A 10,251-nucleotide genomic window follows, 5' to 3' on the forward strand; every position below is an offset into this window, starting at 1 on the left:
TTCTATCAAGAGCAATTATTGAATGTCCAGCGTAATCCAAGACTGCAATGGTTTTGCTTGACTTCACTCTATGATTGGTCCAGAAAACTTACCCCACTGTACTCAAGTAGTATCCTTTTTAACTCTCTAACTCCCATGAGTGACCAAGACAGAAATTCTCCTTACAATATCAATACAATATCAAGCAGACAAGTGATGAGAATGAAAAAAATATCAGCTAGGGGAGAATTCGTTGATCCAATTCAAAATTCTCCAAAGCAACATCACACGAACTATATAGCAGACAGTGAGAAGAATTTCTAACGAGATCATGGGAGTAAAAGGGTTAACTTAAGTCATAAACGGTTCCCTATGTTACTTTGCTTTGTTTTGATTGGCCGTTGAGGTTGCTATGGTTTCAGTGCTACGACGCTCGTGTTGCATTCAATGTTTCTTTCCCTTCCACTGTGGGTCGGGAAAAAAATATATTCAGACTACTATTGTAAAATCAAGGAGTCCTTACTTATTCAAGAACTTGAGCCAGCTTTCAACGTGAACGTCGGAGGTGAAAAGCTGTTGCTTTATTAATGTGCTCTAGTGTTATTGTTTGGTGTTAAGTTTTTTTGCTTAATCTTGGTTCCAGTCCCCTTACCTTAGTTATATATATATATACATAGCTGTTTTAAATTTCAACGGTTACTTTTGAAAATGTATGTTGAGTACATACGAAACGTCAAGTCATAATCAAAATGTGCAAGTTCAATATGTTTATCACTGCTGTTTGTGTCTTATTTTTGATCATATTCAAAATGGTTTGCTAAGAGAAGTCGGTTCTTCTGATTCTTATTCTTATTCCCAAGGTAGGGAAACGAATAAAAAATCGAATATATTTGAACAATTTGATCCATTTTATTCATCTTTTTATCACAAGATAAAATTAATAGAAGCAGAATTATTGCGCCTATTAAGCAAACTACGGACCTCCCATGATCCTTTGTGGCTCCTATAGTTGTCAGCGGTCTTTTTCCTAAATGTGAAGACGTGTCTATGAAATAAAAATATGGTCATGACGAAATGAACTGAATCAGCTCAAATTTTGGCCAAATTCAGCAATAAAGCAACCGGTATATAGCTGGTTCAAAGTCAACTTTTGTTCGAAAAATGGACAACGATGTTCTTACTACGCTGAAGATCTTGATTATTGGAGAAAGCGGCGTTGGAAAATCCAGGTAATGTAATTTAAACCGTTGCTACATATTTCGGAAGCCATTGACTCCGAACCAACGAACGAGTGTCATAACAGAGGATCATTGTAAATCGAATTATATTCACATCTTCAAAATTGTACATCAACGCGTGGTTACAATGCGTGATTGTTTTGCTGTAGTCTTTCATGTGACAAATCACTGTCGATCTCAACCCGGCACACAACTGAGTTAATCAGTGTGTGCTCATCGTCATTGTAAACTTCTTTATTTAAATGCTGTCTACTTCTAATCACAGCTTGCTTCTAAGATTCACTGATGACACGTTTGATCCTGATGTCGGAGCCACCATAGGTAAGAGTTAAAGATGTAAGACTACATGATATTCATAAATGAACAAAATGGAATAATTTTGAAACAATCAAAATGTTGTGGTTTCATATAGGGTTGTATTTTGGCTTGCTTTTTTGTACCCTGCGTACTTACTTCACTGAGGTGTTGATAAAAAAAAAAATAAAGAAAACACTAGCGACCATTCATCTATCATTTCAAAATGCCTCAACCGTTTTAACCTTTTAAGAGTTATTGACATCTAGTTTCTCCTAACATTATCACTGCTGAACCAAACATCAAGTTTATGAGAAGAACAGAAATGAGCTTGATTGTAAAACAAATTCTCCTTGTCAGCCCCTTAAAAAATGTTTAGAGAACAGTTTGGAGAATATGCATACTGGTGTTAGGGTGTAGAAGGTAAATTACAAGATAATAATAATAATAATAATGATTTAGCAATGGACATCCACTGGGTGGCTCTTCTTGTCCACTGTTTCCAGATTGAATTGGAATTTAGAAGATAGATAAGTTTTTACACCTTCGTCATTACCTTTTAGGGGATAGGAATCATTTGATCCCTTCTATTCTTTCCATGGCTGTAGTTACACTTTGCAGTCAACTCTCTGGTAAGCAGAGACCTTTGGGAATTGAAAAATAAAATGTCTGCAGTCAGTAGAGCTCTCCACCTATGATTTCCCATATTTCCATAAGCAGACACAAAAAAAAAAAAAAAAAGGGTTGATGTCTGCTTTTTGGAGATTTAATTAGCAGGTGTTAGTTGTGTTTTATTGGACAAATGGAGATTTGATAAAACAGATCCCCACTGTTCTGTTGCCCTGTCAAGAGTCATATTCCTGTTGATTTACAAATTAAAAACAAATTTCGTTTTCACTCTTGTGCTTTGTAATCTGCACACAAGATATATAACCATATCATCTATTCATACCTAAACCTTTTTCAGTGTGCAGTATGGCCAGCTTCCAAGTAATGTTTAGGGCTCAGTTCCATAAACCTTGGAAAACGTTGCCAACCACCTTATTATCAATTATTTTCACTCGACTTTAATTTTGCGTATTTGGAATATGAATATTTCGCGGGACTTAAAAATCGCAATTTTGATGAATCGCCATTTTTCAAGGTAATCAAATTTCATGAATTAAGTAACTGGTGCTCGTTTTTAAACCTCCATTTCTGTATTTTATTTAATCATAACGGAATAGAAACCCCAAATGCAATAAACAACTGGCTGAAATGGTTGACAACATCAGCAACGTAGCAACATCTTTTAAAAGAGCTGATACATGCAAGATGAGTCCAATAATGAGGAATAAGGGTGTACGTTGAACTGAAATTTGAGCCGTCTTACTCATGTAAACTCCTAGCAGACGGAAAGCTTAAATAAAAGACTTTATAAAGGTCTCTAAATTTTGCTTCTTCAATTTTCGTAGCACCCTTTTTTCACTGGACTTTAATTTTGCAAATTTTTTTTAACTCACGAAAATCAAGTGTCGCAAAAATAAGTTATAATAAGGTAAATAACTCGGTATCTGATCGACAGTATAACCTGTTGTGTTATCAATTAGCAGTTAATGGAGTTTATACATGTAGTGCTGTCTAACTTGAAATAAGGCTGTCCAACCTAAAACATTACAGCACCATGTCATCTGTACTATGTGCTTTGATTAAAACTAAATTCTCAACTGTTTCCATGGAAAGAAATCACTCCATGTTTAATTGATGTGTCAACATATTTTCCTATAAATCATGTAGCCACTGTTTTCCAGGTAACCTTCACCTTGCATAGTCTCCATACTGTTCTCTATACATTTCCTAAGGTGCTGACAGGGAGAATTTCTTTTCCAATCAAGAGCATATATTATTGGTGATCATTTCTTTTATTCTCCTGACCTTAATGTGTGATTCAGGGGTGATATTGTAAGGAGAAATGTAATAGTGGTCACTCTGAGGGCCTAGGATCTATTTCTGTTATTGCATGACATGTGATCTCTATTTTAGGGTTGTTATTTTGTGGAAATAATTATTGTTTATATCATTCTGGTCTGGAATGACAACATTTTTCTTTTTTTTTTTTTCACTGTAATTTTTTTTTTTTTTTTTCAATTTTCGAACAGGTGTTGACTTCAAAGTTAAAACTTTGACTGTGGATGGAAATAAAGCTAAACTAGCAATTTGGGTAAGAACTGCTCTTGGTGAACAACAAGGACCCAATTGTAATTCATAATTTTATGTGACAGCCTTGGGACTGGGTTGAATAGTCCAGATAATCACAAAATTATATGGATATAAATGAGCCAAGACTATTTAAGAATTGTTTCATGCATAGCGTGTGTATATCGAGTTATGGATGCATGCGGGGAGTTTGGAGAGCACGAGAGAAGTGTAAGAGTAGTTCGAGGCGCAGCCGAGAGCAACTCTAGCTTCTTGAGTGCTCTCCAAACTTCCCAAGTACATCCATAACTCAATATACACACAGCTAAAAGCATGAAACAATTCTTTTATAACATATGAAAACAATTTGGGTGCTGAATGACGTTTTTGTAATGTTTTTTTTAAATGAAAGTTGCCCAAAAATGTTGGCATCTCCGATTGTTTTGTTGATTTTGTAATTAAATGGTTTTCGGTAGAGTTAACAAATGTAACCAAAAAAACGTCATCAACAGAGACGGTTACCTTTAAAAGTCGCCACAGACCAATTTGTAGTCTTCTTAGTTCTTGTTGAATGTCTTTCAGCTAAAATCTTCTCCAGCTCCTGTTCCGATAAATCGGGAAACGGGCCTGTTGTGTTTCGTTTAATCTTCGTTGTGCTTATTGGCTTGACTACTTGCGGGAAGGTCAAAAGCCAAAGAAAAGTTTGGTTAGTCTTCCATTTACTGATATCACTTTCCGAAACTTTAACTTAAAGTGCACCTAAACCCAAAAATTTTTTTTCGCTTAATGAGAAAGGCTTATTTTTTGGAGTATTTCTGTGCAAAAATTTTTTAATTTGCTTAAATCTTAAATTTTCTGTGCCCAGTCAAAATATGGAAAATCGGCCGCCATCTTGCCCCATGACCGAGTTTAAAGAGGAGTGGCTCTAGCGGATAATGTGACGTCAAATTGAGAACACGAAAGTCTGCTTTTCACACATTTTCACTTGTTTGGGAAGGTTGTGGTCGATATTGACCGAAATATGCCGACTAGGTGTGTTGTATGAGGAATGTATAAAGCGTGATACCCTCTTGCAAATTTCGCACGTTGCTACATCCTCCTACAACAGATTTAGTCGGAATATTTTCGGACAAAATCGACTACAACCTTCCCGAACTAGCGAAAATGAGTGAAATGCAGACTTTTGTGTTCTCGATTTGACGTCACATTACCCGCTAGAGCCATTCCTCTTTAAACTCGGCCGTGGGGCAAGATGGCGGCCGATTTTCCGTATTTTGACTGGGCACAGACAATTGAGGATTTGAGCAAATAAAAAAATGTATGCACAGAAATACTCCAAAAAATACGCTTATTTCGTTAAGCGAAAAAAAATTTTTGGGTTTAGGTGCACTTTAAGGAACTCACATGACGGAAATTTTGCAGCTATTTTAAAACTGCACACATCATTTTATTGAGCACGGCCGTGTATACATAAAGATTTTGTTCATGTTGACGCAATAGGAGTTAGATAGGACTAGCGCACGCACTATGTTATAAAACTAGATATTCATCATTAATTAGATTTATATAATATTATGCAAGAAATGAAACACATTCTCTCATGATTGTGTTTCCTTGTTAACATTTCCCTAAAGTATGGACAAAAAGTTAATTTAAAAGCTAATCAACAAACTAAGGTTTGTTATATTTCTCGGGAAGTGAGAGTTGCAAATAATTGGTATCGCAGCAATGGAATGATTGTAAATGAGACAAAACACCAGGCTATAGTCTTGGGAAAAACAGGCCACTCCTTCTCTTTTCCATTAAAAGGTTCTTTGCATCAATATATTTGGAATAAATATTGACAATAGGTTGCGTTTTGATAATTATATATCAACTATTTTCAAGAGAATAAATGGCCTGAGTTCAATGTGATGCTAAGATTTTGTAAACTTACCTCTAAAGATACTCTACTAAGATTGTATAAGGCTTTTATTATGCCACATTTTAACTATTGTTTGTCTGTATGGCACTTTTGTGGTTCATGTGATACTGAGAAGATAGATACTTTAAACAAGCGAATTCTTAGATTTATCTTGCAGGATTATAATTCTCCCTATGACTCTCTACTTCACAAAGTTAACTCCAAATCTCTGTATAAAAGTCGCCTTCAGACTTTCTTTGTACAAGAGCTAGTTTTTAAACTGCTATCCAGGCTATCTAAGGAATATGTTTAGTTTCCGGTCTGTATCCTATAATCTATTTTGTCTCTACCGTCTACAAAAACTACTACATATGGTTTCCACTCCTTTTCATATATGGCTTCAAAACTATGGAACTCTATTCCGGACTCTTGTAGAACGTGTGACTTTTCTGATTTCAAGCTCAAGATTCTACAGTATGACTCTTTCTCATAGTTAAATTTTAGAATGTTACAATTTGACATTTTACATTTTAGTAGTATTTAGAATTATACTTGTAACTGGAAGATACTAGCTTATCTTTTAGCTACTCCAAATTCGAGATTAAATAAAGTATATGTATGTATGTATGTACATTGACCATATATGCTCATGTAAATCAGCTTGTTTCAAGCTGCTGCAGCTTGTGGGCATCACTAATTCTATCATTCCTTTAAGCGGTATAAATGGAATAATGTCCATTGTTTTTTTGTTTTTTTTCTGTATTAAACACTTCCTGAAACATTCAACTGCTTCAGGAGGCAGATCCAATTCAGTTCTAACAGAAGTTTCATATATTTGCTGTGTTTGATGGAAAAAAAATTGTTGCAGATTTCAAATGTGAGTAATTATTAATTATAAAAATGGGACCAGAGAAGTAAGTCCAGGTGATCAGTAACTCCAGATAATCAAAGTTTAATTGTACTATTGGATTACTTCTGATAATTAATAAGTATTTTAATGGTATAACATCAATTGTTTTTATTCAGGACACAGCAGGACAGGAACGGTTCAGAACACTGACTCCTAGCTACTACAGGGGAGCACAAGGAGTTATTTTAGGTAACAGTGATGAAATCATTTTGTAACCTCTTTCCTGGCAGTTATCATTGTTTAGAATATATACAATTGGTTTAGCATTTCTCAGGGGTTTCATTAAGGGCCAGGCACCGGGCAAATTGACCGGTTGTGAAGACGGTTTTGCCCACCTGATTTGACGGCCTGGAGGAAAGTTTATCTTATAAAGAAGTTCAGTTCAAAGAGTTTTGCCCGCCTGTGAAAACCAGTTGCCCTCCTGCAGAAAACATTAATGAAACCCCTGATTTCTGTATGCTTATGGACAATGATATTCATCAATGCAGTAGTTGAAATTTGTTGCTGACTCACTTGGGTAGACCTGGTGAGTTTACAACATTTTGGCCACTGTACTGTGATTACAAATATTGTTGTTGGTAAGAGTACAGACCACCCTACCCCACTGTCAATTTGTTGAGTTGATGATAGTATTCCAAGTAACCAAGTAACTCTTGTTTATCTTTTCCTTTAGTTTATGATACAAGTAGCAGAGAAACATTTGATAAACTTGAAGAATGGCTCAATGAAATAGAAATGTATTCGACAAAAAAAGACATCATCAAAATGCTTGTTGGCAACAAAATAGATAAGGTACAGTGTATGGTATAAATTTATGTACATGCACAATATGCTGTAGTAGAGTAGTTATTATCTAATCCAAAATGTTGTGGATTCACGAGGTGCAGCCAAAAGAGTCTGTAGTCCCAGAGATGAAATAAATACCTTACTAGCCTTATTTTTGTTGTCTGTATTTTGAGTTATGAAACTTTTTTTTTCCCCTTGGATTTAAACTCAGTATCATTTCTTAAGTTTTTGTACAGATTAATACTCCACCTACTTTTCCAACATTCCTAAACCTTAAAAATCTCCTGCAGGTATTTGCTTGGAACAGGTTCAACTGCAATTACAGACAATAAGATTTTGTGTGTTGCATGCCATATCAGGAAGTCAAATTTGCCTATTGTACTTTTTTAGGAGAGGCGTGAAGTTGATAGAAAACAGGGATTACAATTTGCAAGAAGACATTCCATGTTATTTATTGAAGCAAGGTTAGAGTCACTTTAGTTATCCATATATATTCCCAACCAATCAAGGATCAAATGGGTTTCTTTTTACAGCCTCCTAGGTAATGGTACAAGATGGTGCAGTGAAACAACTATGAAGAGAATTTTGAAGGACTGGAAAAATGAATTAAAAAGAAGTAGTAAAATTCAGTTCATTTATGTTTTGATTTTTAAACTTTGATGAAGAAAAGGGTGCCAGCGTGTTAACAAATTTGCAGGAAAAGGCTCAAAGAGGAATCTTTAAATGAGGTTTAGCTGGCAATTACATGTACATCTGTTTTGTGCCTTTTGATGAAAAAAAATTGAGCATTGTGCCATCTTTTGTTTATTTCTAATGAACAAACCTTTGTTCTGTTTTGTTCTGTTTTGTTTTGTTTTGTTTTGTTTTTTTCAGTGCAAGGACAAAGGAGGGAGTACAGCTTGCTTTTGAGGAACTAGTGGAGAAGGTACAAATAATTTAACAATGAGATTCAATTTATTCTCCTTTGAAAAGTCATGGAAGCCATAGAGACCTTACAGTGTAGGTAGCCACTGTTGGGTCGTGGCTCAATTTTGTAGAGATTCATTAAAGTTTCTTCCAAGGTAATTTGTCTGGCAGAAAGAAATTCTACTATTCAAACAGGAATTTTATAGAATTTAAATATTAGGGATACATTGTATATCTTTATTATTTTTTATTGTTATTTTTGTTTTTGGAATGGAAACCAACAGTGGATTAGAAATGCAAGGGTTTTCTCTGCTGGACTAGTATCTCCTCCAGAGGTAGAAACGAAAACCCATGCTACAAAAAATTGCTCTCCAGCTGTAAGGTTGAAAGGTGCACAAAGTTTTCCAATGGTGGTGAGCAAAGTAATGCCCCATTTGCAGTCTCTGTACCAGGTACTTCTGCAAAATAAAAAGATGCATTGCTCAAAATCCCTGTATCCAGCCATCTCCTAAGGAAAGTTAAGATTTCAAATTTTTTACCATCTTTTTTCTGAACTTTTCTTTTTCTTTTTGTTTCTATTTCAAAGATTATCCAGACACCAGGTTTATGGGAAAAAGATGGTGCCACAGAAGGGGTAACCCTCACAACTGCAGGGTCACAGGTCATTTCAGGCTGCAGTGGAATGTGTTCACTTACATGACAACTAAAATCTGATTTTAAGTGGGTCTTGTAAATAGAGAATTTAGAATTAATATTGACATATATTTCACTTAGCTATTCTGGACATGAAATAGAACCCTAATTTATAGTTCTTTTTTATCCTAAATTTAACCACCATAAATGACCAGTTTGTACAGTTTTGTAGGAATCTGAACTAGCCCACTGAAAACAACTTTGAGATCTTAAAATGATAGCTCAAAACATGTACACTGTCAGATATATTTATCTCTACTTCGAGCAAAGAGGCACTACCTTACTGAAATTTCCTTTTCTTTAAGCAGCTTACTAAGCAGAATTTATTTCTTCGATAGTTTAGCATTTGAACAACTTAGTATTATGTAGCCAACTGCAACTATGATTACTAGTAGTACTACTGTTACAACTTATGTAGCTTACAATGATGAAAATGAATGGTTATAGAAACTTGAAGTAGATGAGGTTTCAGCAGAGAAAAATTCTATTTAGTCAGAATGAGATATTGAAAGTTTCTGAAATTTTAAGGGGTCCCTGTCCACCCCATCTCCCCTCCTCTTCCCCCTCCCCCTCTCCCCTCCTCCTCCCCCTCCCCCTCTCCCCTCCCCCCTCTAACTCAGGTTTTTTTTCCTTCAAAATGCAGCTGTTGTTGTAAAAATACAACAAAATTGTACTCTCCTGGTTAAATTCCAAGAGCCCTATTTGTCCATACTAGAAACTCTAACACTTCTGCCAATTTTTTGTCATATTAGTTACCGTGTAGAGCAAATAAATGAGTTATATTTGGTCAAACATGTGTGATATCAGTATCTGTCTCTTTAGAATTCGGTGTCCAAAAATAATGAATAAAGCAAGGTTATGATCCCTATTGATGTACAGTTCGGCTAAAAAGGGGAGAGTGCGATAGAAAGTCCATGCGACCAGCTTTCACCTCTTCAGTAGCCCTATTTACTGGGAATAAGGCCAGCACTCCCCACCCCTCCATAGTGGGTGGGATTAATATTTTCACTGAGGTATGCCCTGTGGATTGCAAATCGCCTGTTCAAAATTTTCTTAATAGCATGGCCAGTTGCTGCCTAGTGTAGGAACGAAAACCCTCCGCCTTCTTTTCGATCGATGCTAAATTTCGTTTGAAGGCTTTTGCTGAGTCAATATTTTTTTCTAAAAAGACTAACAGTAGTTGGCAATTTGGCAAAATGAATGACAGTTCCCTGGCGAACTACTCTGATGTTCATTTACAAGCGGGTGGTTCAGTAAATGGTTTAGTGGCATGTCACCGTATCAAAACAACTCAGTTTCAATCGTCTTCTATCAGCATCGCTACATACAGTACTCTCTCCCGAGGATATTCATACAGGTAAGAGGAA

The 10,251-nt window shown here is 35.7% G+C and overlaps 1 protein-coding gene across 2 annotated transcripts; it reads left to right on the top strand.

Moving 5' to 3' along the window:
- Window positions 1-994: 994 nt before the first annotated feature.
- On the top strand, window positions 995-9,340 carry LOC111323445 (ras-related protein Rab-18-B). 2 transcript variants are annotated; one of them, XM_088741670.1, is made up of 9 exons: window positions 995-1,208; window positions 1,483-1,538; window positions 3,650-3,711; window positions 6,616-6,688; window positions 7,173-7,291; window positions 7,676-7,749; window positions 8,159-8,210; window positions 8,476-8,643; window positions 8,778-9,340. In XM_088741670.1, exons 1-9 carry the CDS (start codon window positions 1,141-1,143, stop codon window positions 8,889-8,891), a joined length of 786 nt encoding a protein of 261 aa, XP_088597796.1. In that variant the 5' UTR covers window positions 995-1,140; the 3' UTR covers window positions 8,892-9,340. The 2 variants fall into 2 exon arrangements, with proteins under 2 accessions (XP_088597796.1, XP_088597797.1); XM_088741671.1 differs by lacking the exon at window positions 8,476-8,643.
- Window positions 9,341-10,251: the final 911 nt, after the last annotated feature.

This window comes from Stylophora pistillata, chromosome 12, assembly GCF_964205215.1.
Source record: "Stylophora pistillata chromosome 12, jaStyPist1.2, whole genome shotgun sequence".
NCBI classification, from domain to species: Eukaryota; Metazoa; Cnidaria; class Anthozoa; order Scleractinia; family Pocilloporidae; genus Stylophora; species Stylophora pistillata.

Excerpts from the sequence above, each read along its gene's own strand:
- LOC111323445 (XM_088741670.1), top strand. The coding sequence starts at position 1,141 with ATGGACAACGATGTTCTTACTACGCTGAAGATCTTGATTATTGGAGAA. Across the intron at positions 1,209-1,482 it reads AGCGGCGTTGGAAAATCCAG|CTTGCTTCTAAGATTCACTG; the intron begins GTAATGTAATTT and ends TTCTAATCACAG. Across the intron at positions 8,211-8,475 it reads TTGAGGAACTAGTGGAGAAG|TGGATTAGAAATGCAAGGGT; the intron begins GTACAAATAATT and ends GGAAACCAACAG.